Source organism: Perognathus longimembris, chromosome 18, assembly GCF_023159225.1.
Source record: "Perognathus longimembris pacificus isolate PPM17 chromosome 18, ASM2315922v1, whole genome shotgun sequence".
NCBI lineage: Eukaryota > Metazoa > Chordata > Mammalia > Rodentia > Heteromyidae > Perognathus > Perognathus longimembris.
In genome coordinates this window covers 33901240-33927394 of record NC_063178.1, presented here as the reverse complement: position 1 = coordinate 33927394, position 26155 = coordinate 33901240, and the positions used below count along the sequence as shown (strand labels likewise).

General features: G+C 41.3%; 1 protein-coding gene across 1 annotated transcript; it reads right to left on the bottom strand.

Annotated features, from left to right (window-relative positions):
• Positions 1-21319: 21319 nt before the first annotated feature.
• On the bottom strand, positions 21320-22176 carry LOC125367197 (talin-2-like). Its single transcript, XM_048367812.1, has one exon. The coding sequence runs from the start codon at positions 22174-22176 to the stop codon at positions 21418-21420; it is 759 nt and encodes a 252-aa protein (XP_048223769.1). The 3' UTR covers positions 21320-21417.
• Positions 22177-26155: the final 3979 nt, after the last annotated feature.

Here is a 26155-nt window from a genome sequence, read left to right as displayed (position 1 = left end):
TATACAATATAATTTAAAATTTTCTAGGATCTACATTTTAAAATAAAAGTTAGGATTTCAATTTAACACTAAAACACTTTTACATTAAAAGTTGGGTTTTTTGTTGTTTTTTGTGTGTTTGCTACACTGGGTCTTTCATGAGCTAGGCAAAAGCTCTACCACTGAGCTACAACTCCAGCCCTGCAAAAGTTATATTTCTCACTAAGCACTGGTAGCCCATGCCAATAGCCCTAGCTACACAGGAGGCTGAGATCTGAGGAATGCAGTTTGAAGCCAGTCTAGGCAACAAAGTGCATGGGAGTCTTATCCCCAGTAAACTATTTAGAAAAAAAACGGAAGTGCTAGCTTTCTTTGAGTAAAAGAATCTCAGGGGCAGCACCCATTCCCTGAGTTCAAGCTCCCGGGCCATTGTGCCATTGTGCATACGTGTGCATGCATTTTCAGCGCAGAAAGTATTTATTAAAATAAAAATTGGGGGCTGGGAATATGGCTAGTGGTAAAGTGCTCGCCTTGTATACATGAAGTGCTAGGGTTGATTCCTCAGCACCACATATGTAGAAAAAGCCAGAAGATGGCACCGTGGCTCAAGTGGTAGAGTGCTAGCCTTGAGCAAAAAGAAGCCAAGACAGTGCTCAGGCCCTGAGTTCAAGCCCCACGACTGGCCAAAAAAAAAAAAAAAAAAAAGTAAAAGTTGGCACCCTTAACTCTGAGCATAAAATACCATTTTAAGCTCATAATCATTATAAGATTATTGAGATGGGTTGTTTTTTGTTTTTTGTATTTTGTTTTCTGGGTCTTGGGGCTTTAACTGGGCCTGGGCACTGTCCCTGAGCTCTTTTCAGCTCAAGGCTAGCACTCTACCATTTGAGCCACAGCCCCACTTCTGGTTTATTTTTCTGGTGGTTAATTGGAGATAAGAGTTTCACAGAGTTTCCTGCTCAGGCTGGCTTTGAACCTTGATCCTCAGATCTCAGCCTCCTGAGTAGCTAGGATTATAGGCATGAGCCATTGCTGCCTGGTGGATTATTGAGATATTTAACAAATGAAGTATTTGGTTTACATTTCATCTTTGAAATCTAACATGTGTTTTATGAATTAAGGATAATTTCAATTCAGACTAGCTACAGTTCAAGTGCTCAATAGCCGTGTCTGGCAGTCTACCTGGCGATTTCCAAGTGAGTGATAGCTTACTTGCCAGGAGGCACTTGGAAACACTTCTGGTTGTCACCACTGGAGGTGTGCTAGCAGCTCCAGAGACGCTGCTCAGGACCTACAAATGAAGAGCTTTACAACATAAAATTATCTGGCCCAAAACATCTGTAATGCTAAGGTAACCTAGCCTATTTAAACAGCTGCTTCAGTACTTGATTATGCTGTTCTAGGGAAATGTACTGTATGAGGCCATTTGCTTTTTACTTTATGATACTTTAAATTTTTTTCCAGAAGTAACTTGTTAAGGCTTCTCCGGGGATAAGAAAAGGGCACCCATGGTTCTTTAAGTCTTTTAAGGAGCACAACTATGTGAAAGGCTGCCTCAGTAGCCAGATGGCTCAACAAAAAGAGAGGCATGGAAGCAGTCTTGTTCCAAGGGAAAAGTCCTGCTTGGTCCAGAGGTGAGAAAAAAATTGAACAAGAAAATACTGTCACTTATATCCTCCCACTGACTATGTGGCTAGAAGATACTGAGCTATTATTTTTTTTCCACCTACCAAGATGGTGGTGATGAAGAAGGAGTAGAGGCACTAGAGAGCCTAAAAGGAACCATGAGACTTTAATTCAGCCAAGGCCCAAACAAAAGTCAGAAACACATGCATACAGTCATCTGAGGAGGATTAATACACAAGCAAAGACAGCCACTTGCACAAGAGACTCCCCATCCTCTGTGGGCACTGATGCCATCCATATCTTTGTGTCTGTAATAATTAATGCACCTATCACATCACATGGCTACTGCTTATCCAAGTTCCCATTTCATTTTAGGCTGCCAGAGTGGAATATCTGCTGACAGGGTAATCATGGGCTTTCCCTTTGCACTAAGGCCCTTGGACAAGGTATCTGGGCCTAGAAATCACTCCCCAGGCTGAACAATCCAATCCCTTCCTGACAGCAGCATAACAACAGGGGAGCATTCCTAAGCTCTGGGGCTGAGGGGGCATCCAAGTTGTTCCTGAATGCAGAAATGGCAACAGACTGACGATATAGAAGAACCACTTGGCTTTGGGGTGGGGGTGGGGGATGAAGGGTTTCAATACTGCCTGAAGTCCCCCCCTCCCCGTGCCCCTTCCCCCTTCTGCCCCCAACAGTGGTTCTGGAGCATGGACTCATCTTCATAATTCACAAGATCCTAGGACAAACACAAAATAAGCAACTTATTCCTACACAATCTTCCAGCCCAGCCCAAGAAAGAAAAGCTTTTGTGTAGAGGTCCCAGCCCATTGCTTCCTTTACAACAAACATCTGGAAAGACAGACTTTCAAGGAAAACCTCTTGTACCAGAGACAGTACTCAAGACTGTATTAAAAGTTCAATTTAAAGGGTGTAAAAAGTATGACAAGAAATGTACTCGTACTCACTACTTAACATATGTAACTGTAACCCCTCTGTACATCACCTTGAAAATAAAATTTAAAAATGTTTAATTAGGGAGGGGAAAATTAAAATTTGCTTATAAGTAAAAACTCAGTTTTTTAAACATCCAAAGTTCTCCTAGGATCAGCTAATTTCAGGTTTTCCTCCATCAGCTACCTCCACTGGGTTAAAGAAACCTACTAATGACATTTTCTCTCCCAATCATTCCCAACTTTCCTCCCTCACTGTGTGTGAACATGATCCTGACCATGTCAAACTTTGCCCTTAAGAACTTCCAAATAGCAGCCACTAGAGTCAAGGAGGTCAGCTAACCAAGCTTGGTATGGTTTAGATGTAAAGCATGTTTCCTTCCTTCCTGCCACCCTCAATCCCCCACCCCCAAACAAATGCTCATGTGTTAAAAGGCTTGGTCCATAGCTGGTAGATCTAAAGGGCTCTGACTTAATAGATTAATCTGATGCATTCATAATTTTTTTTTCTGCTAGTCTTGGTGCTTAATTGGAGATAAAAGTTTTACATACTTTACTGCCCAGCCTGGCTTCATGAACTACAGTCTTCAGATCTCTGATTCTGAGAAGCTGTATTACAGGCATGAGCCACTGGCACCAAAGTGAGTTTATGCTCTGAGTAAAATATTAGGAAGTGGTAGAAAGTTTCAGGAGTACAGCTGAATAGAATAGTTCCCTAGGGGCATGTTCTTAGGCGCCATTTCCTGTCTTGTGCTCCTTCTTATGCAGTTCTTGGCAGCTGTCAGTTGAGCAAGTCTGTTCTACTATACCATCTCCACCATGATGTTCTGCCTTTCCACGCGTCCAAAGCAATGGAATCAAACAACTATGAACTGAAACATGAGCCAAAAGAAGCTTACTTCTTTAAAGTGCTTTTCTTACCCTTTTGTCACAGAAAAAAAGTTTAACACAAAACATTTGAAGAGAATTAGGGGACCCATTAATCTTGGCCCTACCATTTGGCATTTCCATGCTTGGAAAAAGAACTACTGTAGGTATCAGCTCACTAGTCTATAGTTGTGCTGTTCTATTCTCATATTGATGACCATCACTTAATTCAATTCACAAGAACAAAGACATAAAACCAATGGGTACAACAAGAACATCACTGTAGTAAAAGAGGAATTTTTCTGTAAATCATGTCTATTATTTATCCCATAATCAGAAGGAATTTGAGGATGTTCAATTGTTTCATAGACTTAATTCCAAGCATCACATTCAAAGTTCCTCTTATACTGGTGGTTTGAGATTAGTTTAAATAATGTGGTAAGATTTCAAAGGATTAAATTTACAATGAAACACAGGGTGGTGAAATATTTGTTAAGAGAACAATGGTTGAGGGAACAGAGACCTAAGGCAGAAGTGACCAGCAATAGCTACATATTAGAACTACCAAAGGGGCTTTAAAATAGCACCAATGTCCATATTCTACTCAGAGACTAATTTATTTTGTCAGGGTAGGGTCTGCCCCCTGGGAATTATCTCAAAACATTCTTTAAGCAACTTAAATATGCAGTCTGGCCAAAAACTATTGATTTAGAAGTGGAACTTGTGCATGTTGTTCTCTTGGACTCAACCAAACTCTGTCAACATGATATCTTAGGCTATGTCAACCCCAATATTTCTAACTCTTACTTGGCAACTGAGATGTTTTCTACTATGAGACACAACATTTAAGAAAACTAAGGTGTACCCACAGCCTTATGTATGACACTGTAACCCCTCTTTATATATCTTTAACAATAAAGAAGTAATTATTTAAAAAGAAAAAGAAAACTAAAGGACTACTTGATAGCTCTCTACAATACTAAGAGTACACAGAAGGTTGTAAAGTGTATGGGATTCTTAAAACAGCTACAACTACAACCATTTATTGCAATCCTTTCTGTAGCTTACTCTCAAAGTCTGAATGTATCTATGTCCATGACGCAGAACACACATGAATTCCCCTTGGCAAGATTGGCTTTAGAAGACAAACATGTCTTGAACTCCATGTTAAGTACAGTTGTCAAGATTGTTAGCAGTGCCTAGCTATTCCATCCTACAACCAACACTGCACCAGAAGAGTGGGCAATTAATGCTTTGAAGGGAAGCCAAGAACTCTGTTCTGAATTATCTAACTCCAGAAATAACAGCACTGGCAGGTGAAGCTATGTAAGAACTGGTAGGATACCCTTTACAATCATACTATCCACCTTTTAAAGTACATAAATTCATAAATGAGTCTTGCTGTCTGCCTCCACATGCAGGCTTTGTCAGAGAAAGTTTTCATTTGATATCTACTACCAGAATTAAATTGATTTTTGAACTAATTCAGAACACAATCTTTACTCAGAAAATAATCGTTAATAATTAAAACATATGTAAGCCCTTCAAGGAAAGCAAGAAGGGAAATGCCAGGCAAGTTTAACCCTACTAAGTAGTAGAACAGTCTACAAAATGAACTTCACATTAGTAGGAAAGTTTGAAACTAACCAGCTAGACCACAACAAAGATTTTCAGAGACGTTATTTCTTATCCTTAGCCTTATTACTTTTAATTAGAAGAGATGGAAAGATGGCTAAGACATGAAAGAAAGTATCAGCAGACGTTTACCTGAAAAGAGAAAGCAGTTTCATTGAAAAAGTTTTTTCACTGGCCATTTGGAACTTTCAAGTTTCTAAACAGAACAGGCTTGGGCACTTAAAACTGCTTTGAAAAGGTAGTTAGTTCCAACAGATTTCTCTTTCTTGACAAGAGAGCTCTTTAACACATGCCAGCAGGCTGTATATATTTCACTTCAGTAGGGTTTCCTTGTAGGCAGCGGCAGTAGTGCTGCAGTGATGGTATGGTGAGCTCACGACAAGGCAGCAGGTCAACCTCAATCTCCAGTACACTTCAAATATAGATGCAATCACATGGCTGCAGCAGAGACACCTGGACTCTATATCAATAACTGCACTGCTGTCATCTACACCACGGAGCTCTGGGTTGCCACAGGAGACCAAGAACTGGTTCAGGTCAGAAACCCTATCATACCCAGTGCCTAGGAGACCACTGAGCCTTACGAAGCTTTAATGATGCCTTCTTACAGAGTCACTGGGTAACTATACAGGAAAAAAAATAAGGCAAACAACAAAATAATCTTCATCCTGCCCTCCTTCCTAACAGCAAGCAGATTTACAGGCAATACTCTGCATGAAAAAAAAGCATAAACAAATTCATATAACTTTTGTCTGAAAAGCTTCAGGGCCTAATACCCTGAAAGTAGAGTTATTAAACAAAATAGGTAAAAGCAGTAAGGATTTTTTTCATTTTTTGCTATTGTTAGAAATGGCTCTGGGTGACACATCCTCCTATGTGTCACATAGGAATAAGGACACCAACTCAAAAGGAACTCAAGGCAAGAAACTCTGCAGAAGGGTGCTCCAGAGCCAAAAATCTGGCAAGCAGAGCAGAACAGGCAGGCTGCTCACTTTCACCCTTAATCCAGCAGGCTCTGTCCCTCTGCTCATATTCACAACCTGCAGAATGATGTTGCTTAAATAATGGGATATAATTTAATTAATACTTACTGAACTTCTATTAGGATTTTTTTTTTTTTGCCAGTCCTGGAGCTTGAAATCTGTGCCTGGGCACTGGTTCTGAGCTTCTTTTTCTCAAAGCTAGCACTCTACCACTTGAGCCACAGAACCACTTCTGGCCTTTTCTTTTCTTTCTTTCTTTTTTTTTTTTGCCAGTCCTGGGGCTTGAACTCAGGGCCTGAGCACTGTCCCTGGCTTTATGCTTAAGGCTAGCACTCTGCCAACTTGAGCCACAGTGCCACTTCTGGCCTTTTTCTATATATGTGTTGCTGAGGAATCAAACACAGGGCTTCATGTATATGAGGCAAGCACTCGTGCCACTAGGCCATATTCCCAACCCCACTTCTGGAGTTTTCTCTTTATGTGGTACTGAGGAATCGAACCCAGGGTTTCATGCATGCTAGGCACACACTCTACGAGTAAGCTACATTCCCAGCCATAATAAGAGTTCTAAAGTGCTGCATGAAATAGATGAAACTAAAATGTAATGAGCAAGGGTCAATGCAATGGATGAACAAATGAAGCAGTGGTACTCACTAGACACTATGTTGAAAATGAGCATGTGGGTGGGGATGGGAAGGAAAATCTCAGAGAGAACCGTGAAGGGGTGACAGTCTCCAAAAAGAAATGTATTCTTTACCTGACTTACTTAACTGTATCCCTTTTGAACATTACCTCTATAATAACAATGAAAAATTAAATTTAAAAAAATGAATAATGGTAGGCACCAGTGGCTCATGCCTGTAATCCTAGCTACTCAGAAGTCTGAGATCTAAGAATCTCAGTTCAAAACCAGCCCAAGCAAGAAAGTCCAAGAGGCTCCTATGTGGTGCTGTGGCTCAAGTGGTAGAGCACTAACCTTGAGCTGAAGAGCTCAGGGACAGCACTCAGGCCCAGAGTTTAAGACCCATGACCAATAAAGAAAACAAGCAAACAAACAAACAAACAGGTGCCAAAGCAGAAACTTTTCAGAAAAACAATTCTCACAAGATTCAAAGAAAGTAAACTACTTTGACAGAAAAGAGGCTTTTCTCACACTGATCTGAGATACATTGCACAATTTCTATAATGAGCTTAAGTCCCAGAATACATCTTAAAGTCGTTTCTGGTAAGAGATTATAACTACATCCTTAATCCCTAAAACCATATCCTTAATCCTTAAAATAGAACTTGAGCTCACCAGAATATTTCAAATAGATAATTATGAAATCTCCAACTAAGGCTAAAGAGCCAGTCTAACAGAGAACTAAAAAAATGTTAAGTAAAGATCACTGGATTTATGAATACTAATTTTTTTTGCCTTTCTTAGATACAGAATGTTCTATCTTGGAGGAAAATCCTACCAGTAATAATTTGGCAGAAGAAAACAATACAGTCATAATGACATTAAACTTCAGTTGACTTCTGCTTATTTTCCACGCCTCCTCCTTTTCTAAATCAGTGAAAAACAAGTTACTCTTAGCTTTGGCATACTATCATTAAGAAAAAGAACCACCACACAACCCCAAAGGTTTCTGATAGTCTGTCTTGCTTTTGCCTAAGTACTGACTTATTGAAGAAGAACACCCACAACCCCTCTGTGTCTGTGACTTCGTGTACTTTATGACTAAAGCCACTAGGGCTTCAGCATCCCTATTCACAACTCTTGGTTTTACCTAGAATGTTCTTCATTTCTCCAAATCCTACCTATTCCTCAAATGGCCTCCAGCTAAATGGCCTCCTGAAGCCTTGCCTGAGACAAAAGAATCTTGTTATTTTCCACAGCACCTAAATTACTGTAATTCAAGTGCATGTCTGTGAGTTTAAGCCAGGGTGGAAGGCAGGCAAGTCTAGCATCAGTCCTTAGTTGAACCAGATCACTTTGTTCTGCACTATGTACCTTAGAGAGTTCCAAATTAAAAAATGAACAGTTCTGGGTGCCAGTGACTCATGCCTGTAATTCTAGCTACTCAGTAGGCTGAGATCTGAGGATCATGGTTCAAAGCCAGCCTGGGCAGGAAAGTGTAGGACTCTTAGCTCAATTAACCACCAGAAAACCTAAAGTGGCACTGTGGCTCAAGTGGTAGAGCTCTAGCCTTGAGCACAAGAGCTCAGGTATGGCACCAAGGCCCAGACTTCAAGTCCGATGACAAAAAAAAAATCTTTAAAAAATGAACAAACAAACAAACAAAAAAAAACAAAACAGGGGACTGAGAATATTACCTAGTGGTAGAGTACTTGTCACTTACACATGAAACCCTGGATTCGATTCCTCAACAGCATATATATAGAAAAAGCCAGAAATGGTGCTGTGGTTCAAGTGGTAGAGTGCTAGTGTTAAGCAAAAAGGCAGGGACAGTGCTCAGGTCCCAGGACTGGCAAAAACAAACAAACAAACAAACAAAAAACAATCGTGGGTGGGGGGATGGGGGGCTGGAGGTCAGTGTTACAGTAGGGCATGAGTAAAAACCCTGCCTGTAATCCTAGCTACCTCAAGGCTGAGATCTGAGAATCTCTGTTGGAAGCCAGCCTGGGCAGCAAAATCTGTGAGATGTGAGGCTCTTATCTCCACCAAAAAAGCTGGAAGAGAAGCTGTGGCTCAAGTGGTAGTGTGTTTGTCTTGAACAAAAGAAGCTCAGGGCCAATGCCCAGGCCCTGAGTTCAAGTCCTAGGACCTCATTCACCCCCCCTCCACCACCAGAAAAGAAACATGCTGTAAGAAAAGAAGCTGTGGGCCAGGTGCCAGTGGCTCATACCTGTAATCTTAGCTACTCAGGAGGCTGAGATCTGAGGATCATAGCTCAAAGCCAGCCTAGGCAAGAATGTCCGTGAGACTCTTATCTCCAATTAACTACCAGAAAACTGGAAGTGGAGCTGTGGCTCAAAGTGGTAGAGCTGAAGAGCTCAGGGACAGCACCCAGGCCCAGAGCTCATGCCCCATGACTGACACAAAAGAAAAAAAAAGAGAGAAGAAACTGTGTATGCTGTGGTCTCACATCGAGTTGAAATAATGCCAGCCCCTGAGTTCAAGCCCTGAGTTCAAGAATTGAGGTACGTGCATGCATGTGTGCATCTCTCTCTCTCTCTCTCTCTCTCTCTCTCTCTCTCACACACACACACACACACACAAATTAACAATGATCTTGTTTCAACAACAACAAAATTGTGCTTTGGATTAGTATTACATTGATTGTGTTGTCTTATTTATAACTAATTTGTTGATTTGTTTTAATTTTGTAGTACTTGGCCTGTTAGCTTAAGGACCCTATACATAGTTTCATAAATGTACATATATAAATATTAAAATGTAAGTATCTTAGCTTCAAAGGTTAGAACTAGGCATTGTGGTATATGTCTTTAACGGAATTACTCAGGAGATGGAGGCAGAAAGATCTCAAATTACAAGGCTAATACCTGCAAAGTTAATGAGATCCTATCTCAAAGGTAAAACATAAAACAAAACAGCTAGAGTTGTGCCTCAAATGGTAGAGTGCTTGTCCCACATGCTTGAGGCATTGAGGTTAAGACAGGTCTGAGAGAACTGATCTGAATCTTATTCCAGTTTGGGAAACATTGGGACATTGAATAACACCAAACCTTAGCATATGAGGCCTTCCATGATCTGACCTAGCCTAATACCACAGCTTCATCTTGTTCCTTTCTTACACAAACTGGATGTTTTGACAACGTTGTCATTTCCATGTTTTAATTCCAGCTGTCTCATTCACCTGACAGAACCTAAATCCACTCAGCTAAAATATCTAGCAATACGTCAATAAGTAGACCTTGATATTTTAATCCTTCCAGAATGACAGTTTGGAATTACTATATAGTATTTCTATCATCTTTCCTGGTGAGATATGTGTGGATAATTCTCCACAGAATTTTCAACTATGGACCAAGCATCCATCAGGCTATAATATAGGAGATAGGAGGATCTCACAAAGCCAAGAAAACCAGTCTGAATGGAACTTTCCAGAAAAACAAGTCAGTACAGACTTTGACCACTCCTAGTTACTCCCCAAAATTTTTCAAAGATTTTTCCCTATAAAGATAGGATTTTTTATCTGAAGAGATTAACAACTTCAGTGTATATTAACAATAATTGGTATTTCTAGTTTTGGTGGTTTGGAGTTTGAACTCAGGGTCTCACACTTGCTAGTCAGGAACTCTACTGTGTGAGCTATGCCTCTAGCCCAACCTTTAAAAAAAAAATATATATATATATATATAAAATATATCTTTAAGTAGTTGTACAAAGGATTTGCCATTCAACAAAGTAGTTTATAAATACAACACATCTTGATTAGTGTTTCCCTTTTTATCATTCTCCCTCATCCCTCTGACCATTTCCTTCCCACAGTTTTCTTAATTTTGTAGGATGTGCATTGATTTAGGATTGCATTCTCCCTTCCCTTTTTCTCACTTGTCTACATCCATTCCCACTTCCACTTTAGAATACTAGTTTCCTGGTGTATATTTAGGTGCACTGTGAGTTAGCCTTTCTAAAGAATTACACCATTTGAATTCTAGCCCAACTTCTTTTTCTTAATGTCAGATCAAGAATATTAAAAATGTATGCATGCTATATTTACTTTTCAGTCAAAGTAGTTTGAATCTAATGGGGGAAAATATATACGTAAAACACAATGTCTGGTCTGGGAATGTGGCTTAGTGATAGAGAGCTTGCCTAGCATGCATGAAGCCCTGGGTTTGATTCCTCAGTTCCCCATAAACAGAAAAAGCAGGAAGTGGTGCTTGGCTCAAGTGATAGAGCACTAGTTGTAAGGTCTACCCCAGGGAGGAGTCCACACAGACACCCAGACCTATTTAAGTCTGCACCTGGGTTACCTAGGTAACTGGAACACCTGGAGGCAGTTACCTCCTCCTTCTCTGAGGTCACAGCCAATCCACCTGGCCATATCTCCCACCTTTCCTACATAATCCAGCTCAACACAGTCCCTGCTCTCTTTTCTCATTCACTCTCTTTCCTTTTCTCTCTTACTTTCTCTTGCTCTCTTTTTCTCTTCTTCTTTCCTCTCTGTCTCCCCATGCCTCCATCTTGTGTGGGCTGGCAGTTTGCTCTCCCCCACCCCACCCATAAACTCTTCTCTGCCTGAACCATATGGTGGGTTTTCTTTCTGGCCAGCATTACATCACCTTACATTTGCCATGAGCTCAGAGAGTCTCAGGGACAGAGCCCAGGCCCTGAGTTCAAGCCCCAGGACCAGTTAACCACCCCCCACCACCATCAATGTGCCGGGAATATGGCCTAGGTGAATGAGTGCTTCATATACATGAAGCCCTGGGTTTGATTCCTCAGCACCACATATATAGAAAATGGCCAGAAGTGGCACTGTGGCTCAAGTAGCAGAGTGCTAGCCTTGAGCAAAAAGAAGCCAGGGACAGTGCTCAGGCACTGAGTTCAAGGCCCAGGAATGGCCAAAAAAACAAACAAAAAAATCCCCCCCAAACCCCCACAACTTCTATATATTAATGATTATGTAAGAGAGTACCAATGAGGAAAATTAGCACTGCTTTTCAACTGCTAATGTTACTTACTGTGTGGACATATTGGAGATGTAACTCTACCAGGGCATCGTCAGTTAATTTGTTTAGTGGCAGTTTGAGATTTGAATTCAGGTCTTTGTGATTTCTAGGTAGGTGCTCTACCACTTGTACCAAACTTCCAATCTCCAATGAATCTTTTAAAACTCTCACCCTACTATTAGACCTAGATGGACATATCATAAAACCTTTGTCATGTCATTGATCTAAAGAAAATGGGGGGGAAAGTTAAACAGACCTTTTTGAAGGAGTTTAAGATTATAGTGCTTAAAGATATAGAGATCACTTGCAAATATTTAAATATTTTATGTTCTACTTGCTTACAGTTTCTTTAATTTTTTTATTATGCTTTAGTAGTTGTTCAATGGCTTGTACTTTCTACAGTCCTAATCACACTCTGGCTTTTAAAGTACTTATCTGTTTTATTTATAATTTCTTTACTTATTTATATTATACCACTTGTATTCTATGTTTTATATCCTGAGTCAAAATTTTCAAGTTACTTTCTTTTAGATTTATTCTATGTGCCTAAAGCAGTATTTCCTCCAAACATTGTAAGATGTTCTGAGCAAAAAAATAAATTGTTGTCCAAAGTCAGCTCTATTTGGGCAATTATGTGTATAACATTCACAAGTTACACTAGTAACTTGGGTAAATATTCTGAGGAAGCCCACAATAATGAGATCTGGTTAGCCTGGCTTACATCAGCATATCTCAGACTTATTGAATATGGATTAACAAAAGTGATTCCTAGAAACAGCATGTACCACCCTGCAGAACTGTTATATTGCTACATCCTTCCCACAGTTCCACTCGTCACTCTGTCCATTCTGTACATGTAGGTCCATGTTGTCTTTGAAATGAAGGTGAGGGGAAGTGGGAGTGGATACAGACAAATGAAGAGGAAAAGGTAAGGGAGAATTCAATCTAGCTTAGTGCGAGGACATTTGTCTGGCTTCCCAAGGCATTGGATTTAATAATACCCAGCCCTAAACACAGACACAGGCACACACACACACACACACACACACACACAAACACACACACACTAAAACTTGTCAATAGTGAAATTGTGCTTAAAATCTGTGTCTGAATTTGATTATAAGCACCTCACTCCCCCACTTCCCTTACTCCTCCTGTTCATGTACATGCTTTTATCTGAAAAAACAAGAGCAAGAGCAACATTTTAAAAGTGCCTCTGCCAATTGAATGCAATAGTAGTCATTCTGTGCTTTCTAAAGGACAATTATATGCCAGAGTGACTCTAAAGTATGAAGAAGCCATTGACTCTGCTCCAGTGATCAAAGATTTTTGTCTCCACTCCAAATTGTTTAGCCAGTTAATTTTGCAGGCCCATTTAGGCCACAGGTGGATTGTTCCTTCAAAACAGTCTCTTGTCACTAGTGTGAGCTTCCTAAAGAAGGAATCTATTGTTTTGGAGAATATTTAACACTTGCATTATTCAAAACTTGGGCTCAAGATATGGCTTGTGGTATTTTAAGATTAACATTACCACCAAGAACATAGAGAAATGCTAAGTTGAGGAAGGCAGAGAAAGACTGGCTGCACGGAGAAGGATTCCTTCTCTGACCCATCCTCCACCTGCTGCTACAAGGTAGAACAGGACAAGAACAAGAGAAATGAGACATAGAGCTCTGGGAACCAGTGAAGCAGCCGGGCTACACTCTGTTAGTAATCAGCATTGGGGTGCAACAGAGCATGGAAAACGGTGATGTTGACTGCTTTGCACCTCTCCTAAGATCTGATAATTTCTTGGTACTTGCTTCCCATTAGTTGCTTCTCCATCCCCTGCTTCCATTGTTGTTTCTCTTCCCCATATGATCCTCTTCCAGGCACTCTTGTGAATTCTCAGCATCAATGCATGTTAAGGAAAAAAATTCTCTTTCCTAGTTCTCTTGAAGTCAAATAAAATGAGCCACAGAAGGAGCTTAGGGGAAAGAGGTGGATGAACAGATAGGTCACAAGAGCAGGAAATCTTTCAGTATGGTTTTCCTAGCTGAGATTATTTTTCTTGCACATCATAGGAAATGACTAGTGAGAGACAGTAAAACATTAAAGTTAGATAAAGTAAGGCTTTGCCTTACTTTACGTATAACATACTTTATGTATAACATACTTTACATATAACATACGTATCTGTTCATGCACCAGAAAGAATTAGGAAAGGGTTGGGTATATAGTAGGTGTCCAGGACGTCTCTTTAGGATGGTCTCAGTAATGGTGATACTGAGTTTTGGAAGAGAACAAACACAACACCATTCTTTTTTAGGTCTTGGAGTTAAAAAGAAACAACAGATTTTTTTCCTTAAGATCCCATATATCCCACAGTTCCTGCCTAGTTAGTTCTCCTACCGTTCATTCATGACCACCCATGCTTTAGTATTACAGTAAGGAAGGGAACTGTGATTGCAAAATTTGTCACTGGCATCATCCTGACAGCTCAAGGATAGAGGTGAGCGACAGAAGGATGCTTAGTGCAAGTGGAGGGGTTTGTGGTAAGGTTAGGACATATGGAGACACTGTAGAGTAGTGCACAGGCCTGAGTATGCATACACGTTTTTGCAAGTCTTGTAAGGGGACAGAAACTAGGCCTGAAGACAGAACCCTGACTCACATCAGATCATCAGCTCTCTTAATTTTCACTCAGGCCAGCCCACCCTCTCTGGTACAGAAATGCCTTGGTTCTCTCAGGGCAGAAACACTTTCCACACCCCAATCCTGAGACCCTCCTCAGAGGACTCGACCCTGAACAGTGTGAGGACAATGCTTTCCCCCCTCAGGAAATGGCAGTCTTGATGCACCATTGCAGTCACCTAGTGGTGAACAGTCGTATTTGGCCAGCTTGGAGGCTCACTACCCAAAATCCAAACAGCCAGTAATGGGGGAGAATGATGAAAGGGTGACACTGATCAAGATGCATTGCCTTAATAAACTGCTTTACTGAATGGCAACTCCTTTGCACACTATTTAAAGATAATTTTTAAAAATACAAACAACCCATTTCTAATATAGACAAAAGACTTGAGGAGACACTTCTCCAAAAAGGGTATGTGAACAGCCAATAAACACATGAAAAGAAATTTAGTATAACTGCACATTAAGGAAATGCAGATCCAAACTATAAGATTCCACCTTAAACTCCTTAGTAAAGTTATTATTTAAAGGAAGAAAAAAAAAAGGACCTAGCAAGAACTGGTGAGAAGAGAAGCAATTAAATTCCTTGTGATTTGTTGGTACGATTGTAAAATGGTGCAGCTGGTATAGAAAAAAGTTATTTTAGCCCCTCCCCCAAAGTTAAAAACCAAGAATATGGGCTGGGAATGTGGCTTAGTGGTAGAGTGCTTGCCTAACATTCATGAAGCCCTGGGTTCAATTCCTCAGTACCACATTAACAGAAGTGGTGCTGTGGTTCAAGTGGGAGAGTCTTATCCTTGAGCAAAAGTAGCTCAGGGACAGTGCCTAAGTCCCAAGTTCAAGCCCCAGGACAGGGAAAACAAAAACAAAAAACACAAAGCCAAACCAAACCAAGAGCATGTCTAAAGTGGTAGAGTACTTGCTTAGCCAGCATTAAGTTGAGTTCAATTGCCAGTACTGAGAAAAAAAAGGAAGAAAGAAAGAGAAAAGAGGGAGAGAAAGAGAGACAATGGAAGGAAGGGAGGAAAGAAGGAAGGAAGGAAAGAAGGAAAGAAGGAAGGAAGGAAGGAAGGAAGGAAGGAAGGAAGGAAGGAAGGAAGGAAGGAAGGAAGGAAGGAAGGAAAGAAGGAAGGAAGGAAAGAGGGAAGGGGAAAAAAATCTAGTACTTGGAAGGCTGAAACAAAGTATCACAAGTTTGAGGCCAGCTTAGGAACATAGTGAGATCTCGTTTTAAGGATGATTTTTTAAATTTTTGGTTGGTTGTAGGGCTTGAACTCTGAGCCTGGGTGCTATCCCTTCAAATAAAAATTTTAAAGTAAGATGATCACTAATGCTGTTTCTGGTTATAAACAAAAGAACTGAAAGCAGTTTTTTTTAAATATATTTTTGTTTTCTTTATGTAGTTGTTCTAAGGAGTTGTCATTCACCATAAACCAGTTTATGAATGTCGGGCCTCTTGATCAGTGTCACTCCTTTTATCATTCTCACCTACCTCTCCCACTCTACCCCTTCCCTCATTTTTCTTAATTTTGATGTTCTATGTTGATTTTTTTTGCCACTTAACAAAGCAATTTATTCAATGCATCTTGATCTGTGTCATCCCTTCAACATCTTCACCCTCTTCCACCTACCCCTTCCCTTTTTTCCTCAGTTCTGTGGTATATAAAATGCATTCTTGTCTGCATTCTACTCATTTTGTATTTGTTTTTCTACTCCCCTCCTTGTGACCACTCCTCTGCAAGTACCCATTTCCTAGTACTCATTGTGTTAGGCTTTGACTCAGTTGAAAGCACAGTCTTAAGAATTATCTGTAGGGCTGGGGATATGGCCTAGTGGCAAGAGTGCTTGCCTCGCATACATGAGGCCCTAGGTTCGATTCCCCAGCACCACATATACAGAAAATGGCCAGAAGTGGTGCTGTGGCTCAAGTGGCAGAGTGCTAGCCTTGAGCAAGAAGAAGCCAGGGACAGCGCTCAGGCCCTGAGTCCAAGCCCCAGGACTGGCAAAAAAAAAAAAAAAAAAAAAAAAAAAAAGAGTTATCTGTAAACTTACATTATACCAGAATTAGTCACAAAAGTTAAAACATAGAAGGAACCCAAGTGTCCATCAACAGATAGGTGGTAAGATGAATGCTGCACATACATACAATAGAATATTATTCAACCTTAGAAAAAAAGGGAAAATTTGACACAATTAGAGGGTTAAACTGAGTGAAAAAAGACAGCCATCAAAAGTCAGAAACATATGGCTTCATTCATAAGTGGTCCTTTAAATAGCCAAAATCATAGAGAAAGAAGGTTGTCAGGGCTGTAGGAGGAAGAACAGGGAGTTAGTGTTTGATAGCTATAAGAGTTTCAGTGTATCAAGACTAGTGGCAGTAGATGGCAGTGATAGTTACATGACAATGTGGTATCTTCAGTTTTACGAAAGTATACATATTTATCATAGCTATCTATTTGTTTATTTATGTATTTAACTTATTGTGCCAGTACTGGGCTTGAACTCCAGGCTTCACACTCTCATTTGGCTTTTTGCTAAAAGCTGGCACTCTACCACCTTAGCCGTATCTCTACTCCAGCTTCTTGCCAGTTCTTTGAAGGTAAGAGTTTTACAAATTCATCTGCCTTGGCTGACTTTGAACCTAGATCCTCAGATCTTGGCCTCCTGAGTAGCTAGGATTATAGGCAGGTAGGAGTACAGGCACAAGCCACTGGAACTGCCTATCTAAAAGAGTAAAATTATTTATTATGGCTTTTATCACAGCAAAGTTGGAAAAAAAGTTGTTTTTCTAATTAATGACTCATACCATGGGACGAGGAGGGAGCCATGAAGGGCCTGTGACAAGGACATCACTGTAAGAAAAACCTTTCTTTTTGGAACACTCAGTGAGAAATATATTCCCCTAGACTCCCCTGCTGGTTTTGTTATATTTCCCAGAGGTTTAGTTTAAAAATCATAATTTCCATATGGAACAGCCTTGAAGATGAGTAATACGATAGACTTCCCTTCTTGGTGTTAATGATCCTAGCTTAAAATAATTTTTCTAAAGCAGGCAATGTTGGCTCATGCCTGTAATCCTAGCTACTCAGGAAGATGAGATCTGAGATCAAAGCAGCCCTTCAGGAAAGTCTGTGAGCCTCTTATCTCCAGTAAACTACTCATAAAAAGGCTAGAAGTGACACTGTGGCTCAAGTGATAGCTTTGAGCCAAAGATACTTAGGGACAGTGCCCAGGCTCTGGGTTCAAGCCCTAGGACTGGCACAAATAATAATAATGATGCTACAAGAAAAATTATTTTTCCAGGATACACATCTTCAACTGATGATACTATTCCTGTAGATAAATGTGGCAAGATGGGCTTTGTTTTACTATGGTCCCTCCCTTATTCCACTCCTGGATCCACTTTAAGATCACATTGGATGAAACTAAGAACACCCATGAGTAAAGGCTTTTGGAGACTCACCAAAGAACAATGAAGGGGAAAAAAAGCAATCACCAGTCCAAAAATCAACAAAAATTTCCTGATTATCCTGAAAATTTAGGAGGAAAGAGACAGAGCTCAGAGTGAGGGTGGGTATAAGCCAAGGTCACAGAAACCAGTGTTTAAGTGCCTCCGTCCTAGCACTTTCAGCGCCAAGTTCAAGGTTGGAGAATACCAAAGGACAAGTAGAATCCAGTAAGGCTTTGTTAATGGCATCATGATAGCTGTCACCATCACTGAAGGTGGGAGGTGGAAGGATGACAAAATAAAGTGGGGAGTAAAGGAATGGAATGTACAGTACAAGACAGAGAGCAAGACTAAAACAAGTTCCCACCCATATTTATCTTATGTCATAATCCCTCCCTTAGATTTGGTAGAACCCATTCATGAGGTAAAACTGAGGGCCATCAAAAGTTCAGCCATGGCATTTCTTCCAGCACCCATTTCTTCCAGATAGGCAGGCAGGCAGGGAGGCATGCAGGCAGCTCCCAGAACTTGGATTCCCCTAGCACTCCCCTGATTCTCTTACCATAGTTCCAGGTCTTAGGGCCGAGATTCTTCTTGCTGAGATTTCTCCTGACTAACCAAAGTAGAAAGGATTTCTTGTGTATTCTTTTAAATAGTATCAGATTCATAAAAGTGAGGGAAAACAGCAAAAATCTATTTTGATGAAATTACAGTAAGATAAAGATTAACCTTCTATATCTAGCTTCCCTGGATGTAAGCTTCAGACATCAATACTAAGCCAGAACCAGACAACTCTTGCTTAAAAGAGTGAACCCTTTGTCACAGCCTGGCATATGACTCATTCATCATTGAGCACTTACAGTGTTAACCTAATCCAGAATTGCCATTAATGGTGTCTTTGTCACCATTTGAGTTTAGCTGGCCTTCCTATTTATGCTAAAAGAACTTTAGGATCTGGGAAGCACATTTGAAAGAGAACCCATATAAATTAGAATATTTACCTTCCTGGCTCTGTTCTTACTATTTTTGGAAATCTTTTGTCTATTGACCCACTTTGCCCTTTAGCTGCCTTAAGTAATGAGAGGCTCCCCAATACCATTAAACATGAGAACTAAGGCATGATTTATTTCCTGTATACCCCAAGTTCAGATCATAAATTTGAGATCATTTTTTAAATTTTTAATAAATTACTCAGTTTCAGGTATTCTGCTATGACAAAAGAAAAGAAACTAAAATACGCTTTCAGCATTCCTTTCTAGAGAGTATAGCTTGCCAAGTCTAATATGAGCAGTCCACATTTCCTCTGCAGTCATCTAGATTTAGACATTTTTGCTGTCAATCATTGGAAGGGGGAATCTTCTCCTATACTCTATTATGGCATGTTTACATCCTAGAAACTCAACTCTTCCTTGGCTTTTGCTCACTTATCCAGCTTTGGAGGTGTATTGAAATTTTAAATTGCGATTGCAGCATCCCCTTCCTTTCTCCAAATTTCTCCATGTATGTTTTTATTTTATTTCTCTGTCTGTGTCTTTGTATAAATGTATGTGTGTGCATGCATGCGCACGCATGCCCGTGGACCACTACTATGGCTTGAACTGGGGCTTCACTCTTGCTTAGCTTTTTGGCTCAAGGCTTGGTACTCCATCACTGGAGCCATACCTCCATTTTTGGCTTTTACTGATTAATTGAAGAGAAGTGCCTAAGTGACTTTCCTTCACAAGCTAGCTGGGTAGAAGGTATGCATTCTACAGCAGGCAGTCAGGGTAGCACAGATGCAGGGGTCAAGGCGGGAGGTAGAACAAGTCATAAACAGGTTAAGCAAGGTGTTTACAAAAGCAGAATTTTGTGGTCAGGCTGATCTAATATTAACGTTATTTGAACAATTGTAACCATGTTCCCCTAATATCAACTAAGGAAGCATAAGTGGGCTAAAACAATCCAGTACTCAATCATAAGTGAACCAACCTGACAGTTGCCATGGCATTTCTGTAACTACTACTATGATTATTTCTATAATTGATTACTATGATCATTTTTATAATTGTTACTGTGGTTGCTACCTAGATAGAGAGAGGAACAAAGGCTACATATATTTTTAAATGTCAAACTTCAAGGAACTAGTATCGTCAGTGAGTATGCAGTCCTCTAGCATGGAGTCACCAAAATGGAGTTATAGAAGCTAAGAGTAAACTCGAAGACAGTGAAGTTTTACAAGCCCTATTGTTTCTAGGAGCTCGGGATGTGTGTGTGTGTGTGTGTGTCTGTGTGTGTGTGTTACACTCTTCCTTGATTTTCACAGAATTGAGGTTTAGGGTATTAGGGGACCTGTAGCCTTCCATCAGCTTCAGACCCCAAGATTCCATTCACAAAGGTTTTTATTGGTCTTGTAAAGTGAAGCAGAAAGTAAAGTACAAACATCAACAAATGACAATATTTGGTATAAAGGTGGTAGATAACCTCCTTATTCTGGGAAGGGGAGCTAAACGGTAAATAGCTTCCAACTTGCTAAGTCTACTCTCAGGCTCCCACACAGTTTAGGGTGGAATTGCCCCCACACCCAGGATAGAAATCTGAATTCCCATTAAGCCAGGACTGATTAACCTTTTCAGAAAACTCTCAGTGTCTTGAGAGTTTGTAGGGAGAAGGCATTCCAAATTCCCAATCAATCCTTTCAGGGTCTCACAGCTTGGATTTTCAGGCTCTCACAATTCTGTATCTCCTTTTGGAAGAGAATTCTTGATATATAGTGAGGTATTGTCTCCATAAGCAAAATCTTAACACAAAATTCATAGTCATTTTATTTATTTTATTTTATTTTTTTATTTATTTAAGGAGCCCATGTGTTTTATTCCAGCTCTTGCCCACCGAGACCTGCCAACTTCCCGCAACTCTGCTCTTTTGGAGGATGGAGGAACAAATAAAAAGAACTGCTTGATTTTTCTGGGCCACACAATACAAGATGGGTAGTGATTGTACAAGGAGCTTACACAAGGAAGCAAGAAGGCGTGCAAACGGATAAGATTCTTTACCCCTTGGGTGAGCCAGTGCTCGAGACATGGAAGGGAGGACCTCAGGGCCCCTCCCAGAGTTCACCTAGGTTTGTATTTCCTGGCTTTGATTCACCATGTCCAACTCTTAACTTCCATCTTCTCTTGCGAGGGAGAAGGATGTCTTTGGGTGTCCGTGGTACCTGTGGTCCTCAGGGCCACTGTATGTTTTTTTAACCCCCAAAGATTATTTCACAGAGGCCCCAGAGCTGGCCTAAAGGACGATGAACAAAAGCAAAGGTTTCTGAGAGTGTCATAATACTGACTTCTTGTTTGGGGTAACAGTCCACAAAAAATGTGCGCGCCTCTCTCTTGAGATATAGTGAGGTTTGAGGGGAGGCGGCAGCAGAGCTCTGGGCGGGACACTGTACCGTGTGATGTCATGATTATGCATCCCGTGCCCACAGGACAGGAGCTAGAAGGAGAATCAGAGCCTCTGGGCTCCTCCCCGAGAGGGAGGCAGGCAGCTGCTCCCAGGTTAAGTGCCCAGCTCTCAGGAATACCATCTGTCCAGTGCTTGTGGGGCCATTCCTGGGGCTGGCCATCCCAGCCTGGTCTTAGCCTTCATCTTCCCTCAGCTCAGTGGGTAGGAATTTATACTGCTGCTGGCAGATCTGTGCCAGCTTTTTCCTTGCTTCTTCCAGTTCTCGTTCTTTCTTTAACATTTCCTCCTGGGCTGCGATGATCTGAGCAATGCCTCCCACAGATTTTCTTTTCATTACGACATCATCATCATCAGCTTTGCCAAATGCTGCCTTCTGGGCTGTGCGGACGAGATTGTCTGAGGCTCTCTTCACAGCATTACCTGCCGCCTGTAGCCGCCTCATGGCCTCTGAATCCTGGTCGGCTTTCAACTTGCAGGCCACCAGTAGCTGAACCGTGGATGCGGCCACCTGCTTGGCGGATGAGATGAGTTTCTCTTCGCTGGCTTGTCCCTGTACTGAGGCATTGGCGGCCTCACAGAGGCTGCTGGTTGCAGCTGCCACCATCAGGGCGGCAGAAATCAGCCCCTGGGACCACTGGCCATCGTCTGCAGCATTGGCTGGGATGGAGCCCACCTTGCCTTGGGCCACCAGCTCCCTCTGGGCTGCTGAGGCTGATTTGACCAGGGCACTTGTGGCAGCAGCAATGGATTTAGCAGCTTCTAAGATCTGTTCTTCAAAATCCAAGGTCTCATTCGCATGTTTTGGCTTTGCTCTTGGCTTCAGTTGCTCTAGCTTCTTAGCAGCAGCCTCAATAGATGCTGCGGCCCCCAGTAATTCTGTTTCTGCAATGACTGTTGGGTCTTCTGGATCTACCCACTCTGTTCCTTTCATGTTCCTTCTGCTGCCTGGATGAGCTCTGTGACTGCACCAGTGACTCGTTTGGAGAAAGCAGCCAGCTGACGCTTGAGTTCTGGGGTTGGTTTCTGAAGAATCACCAAGACATGCTCCAGAAGGTCCAGGTAGCCGAGGGTGCATTCTGTCCCATAGGGCAGGGCTCTGGTCCATACCTCCTTGCTGACATAGGGATGGAAGGAGGCTTGCTGGGATCTCTGAGGGGCTTCTTCTGACTCCTTGTATAGAAAAGGAGCCTGACTCCACCCATCTATAGGCTGACTCTGAATGTCATAGTCATTTTATATAGAACCTTTTGCAACTGGAGCTCATCCACCCAATTAGCAGATGTGGCTGCTGTACTTATGAGACTCAGATGATGGGGTACTTTGTGCTAAGGACTTTCCTTCTGTTATCTGTCAACCCCTCTCCCCACAAAAATGGTTTTGCAAAGTAATTTATGATCTCTTTAGAAAACTCATTTGGTCCTGTCTATGTCATTTTGCATTTGACATCCTGTCTCTGTCTAACAACTGCCTAACACCTTGTCTATTCATCCATACTGCCATCCTATAGTTTCTTCACACATTTTTGTTTACTTTCTTGTTCCATAAACCAACATTTTTACACATCGTCTACATTTTCTTTTGCTTCTGTATTAGCCTGACATTAGAATATGACCAACTTTGCCTCTCCTTTCCTCCTTTTCTTTCAGGTTTGCTCTAGGATGTAAAGTCATAGACTGACTTCCCCATTCCCTCCCCTCTCCTCCCCTCCCCTCCTTTTCCCTCCTCTCTACTCTCCTCCTTCTTCCTTCCCTTCCCTTCTGTAACCTTCCCTTCCCTCTTCTTCTCTTTCCCCAGTATTGTGGCTTGAAATCCATGCCTTGTATTCTCACTTTGCTCAAGGCTGGTGCTTTACCTTTTAAGCCACAGCTCCACTTTTGGCTTTTTGCTGCTTAGTTGGAGATAACAATCTCATGGACTTTACTGTTCTGGCTTTGAACCAGGATCCTCAGATCTCAGCCCCCTGTGGCTAGGATTATGGGTGTGAGCCACTAGCACCCAGCTTCCTTTAACTTTTTCACTCAAGGCTGGTGCTCTACCACTTGAGCCATAGCTTCACTTCCATCATGTGTGCGTTTTTGTGTATGTCTATGCAATTGGAGTTAAGGGTCTCTGAAGTGCCAGGCTTTGAAGTCAGGCCCCATTTTACCACGTGAACCCCATTTTAGAATCGAACCCTGAGCCAATCAGATTTGTACCTGTGTCTTAATCTTGCTTGCTTGAATACCTGATTGTTGTAACCTTGTTCTTTGCCTTTATAAGCCCTGTGTAATCACAGCTCGGGGCTCCCTCCTAACCTCCGCTGTGTTGGTGGGTAGGACGAGGCCTGAGTCGCAGCTCGCTTAAATAAAGTCTTGCCTTGCTTTTGCATTTCGGAATGTCTGAGTCTCGGTGGTCTTCTTGGTGGTGGTTTCGCGACTTGGCACAAATAAAATCAGGGCTGGAAGCATGGCTCAACAGCAAGCCACTCACTTAGCAAGTGTGAAGCCTTGAATTCAAATCGCAATACCTCCAAAAAAGAAAAGAGAGAGAAAGATCACAATAAAGTTAATGTGTACATGTACCTGAATGAGTGTGAAAGGAAGTCTTCATAGAAGATTGAATGCTTGAGTCAGGTTGAATCTTTAAGAATTTACAAATAAGCTAGAAAAACAATAGAAGTAATATTTCAGCTTGAGAGAAATATACCTGCATAAAATCACATATCACCTAGGGAGGGTGCCATTTAATATACAGTGTGAGGCAAGGTGTAATAGTATTACAATTAGCTATAAATCTAGTTTAAACTGGAGCACAACTACATGTAATTCTAATTTGACATGAAGATTCTAATTTAGGGCTGGAAGGCCAGATATAGGGCACATGTAGTAATTTTGATGCATATTAAAGATGCTTATGAACAATTCTAATTAGAAGATGAAATCCAAGGGAAAAAGCAGTGAAGAGATAGGAGGAAAGGGTCAGAACATGCCTTTTACTCCATGCAATAGAGCTGGGTTTCAACCTGTGAGACCCAGGGGACCTCCTAAACACATCCCCAGGACCAACACTATCACCAGCAGCACCTGGAAACTTGGAAATATGAATTCTCCTGTCCCAGAATAACAAATTGCTGTAGACACTGGGAACTAGGAAACGTTTGAGGCCTAATTTGCATTTCAAAGAAGTCCCACATGGCAAAGGATAATCTAGAAAATGCCACATTAGAATGAGAATACTAAAGGGGTGACCAGCCAGAAGGTTTTGATGGCACTGAACAATTTCCAGAGAAATAGTGTTATTTATTCATTCATTCATTCATTCATTCATTCATTTGTTTAGTGCCATAACTGGGGTTTGAACTCAGAGCCTCATCTCCTCCCTCACTTAACTATTTTCCTCAAGGTGATGCTTTACTCTTTTTTTTTTTTTTTTCCAGTCCTGGGGTTTGGAGACTCAGGGCCTGAACACTGTCCCTGGCTTCTTTTTGCTCAAGGCTAGCACTCTACTTCTTGAGCCATAGTGCTACTTCCAGCTGTTTCTATTTCTGTGGTGCTGAGGAATTGAATTCAAGGCTTCATGCTGCTCAGCAAGCATTCTACCATTTAGCCACATTCCCAGTCCCAAGGCTGGTGTTTTGCTACTTGAGCCATATCTCCACTTCTGCCTTTCTGCTGGTTAGTTGCAGATATGAATCTCATGATCTTTTTTGCTTGGTCTGGCTTTATGTCTCAGATCTTAACCTCCTTACTTTAATTTTCTACCCTCCTAGGAAGGCTGATCTGCTGACTGGCCTGGGCACTGGGCCCCTGCCTCTGGGTCAGATATTGTAGTTCATCTGAGCACCAACACCCAGCATTGAGCCCTAGCCCTGCCAATGACACTTCACCACTTATTGCTCAGCCAACATTTCTGATCCACCAGAGTGTAGCCAATGGGACAGTTGATGCTAATCTTAAGACTGATTCCCAACAGATTCTCAAGTGCTAGCTCTCTGATCACACTGGGTGCTCCGTGGAGAGAAGATAGAAATGGTCCTGCCAGCTAGGTCAGGGCGTGAGAGATTTAAAAAATTCCCTCTAGGTGCCAGTGGCTCATACCTGTAATTCTTGCTATGCAGGAGGCTGAGATCTAAGGACTATGGTTCAAAGCCAGCTCAGGTAGGTATGTTTGTGAGACTCTTCTTTCCAATTAACCACCAAAAAGTCAAAGTGGAGCTGTGCGTCAAGGTCCTAGAGCACTTTGAGTGAAAGAGCTCAAGGACAATACCAAGCCCTGAGTTCAAGCCCTAGTACTGGAATAAAGAAGCCCTAGTACTGGAATAAAGGAAAAAAAAAGAATAATTTCTGGCAATAATTTTTAATTCCTTATTTCGTCTTTCACATAGGAAAGGTTTCTATAAACCACATGCCTAATTTCTTTTCTTGATGAATGAATGGCACGTTTAATACATTGAAATCTAGAAGGAGCTTTCTCATTTAAGATGAAGTGTCAAATGATTAGGATCCTAAGTTGTCAAGTTACTAGGTGTTCTCAGTTATATTCAATTTTCCCCAAGGGGAATTATGGCAATGTCTACAGACATTATTAGTGATTACAACTTGAGGAGGGTTGTGGCTGATGGATCAGAGATGCTGCATGCATCCTATAACTTTTTCTTTTGCTTATGACTCCAAATGGAGCCTACCTCCAACCCTACTATAAGTCCTAAGAAACCTTCCTAACATTTATCCAGCCCCAAGTGCCATGGGTACTGAGTTCAGAAATCTTTTTTAGGTAACTCTGAATGCACAGGAGTCATCAACAACATTTGAGGCAGCTACAGCTCAAGTCCAGAGATTCCTGATCTAGATATTGTTCCAGCTGAGAGCCCAAGAATCATAGAAATAAGTGAACTGAGGTGGATGCTCCTGTGATAATGAAAGAAATAAGGT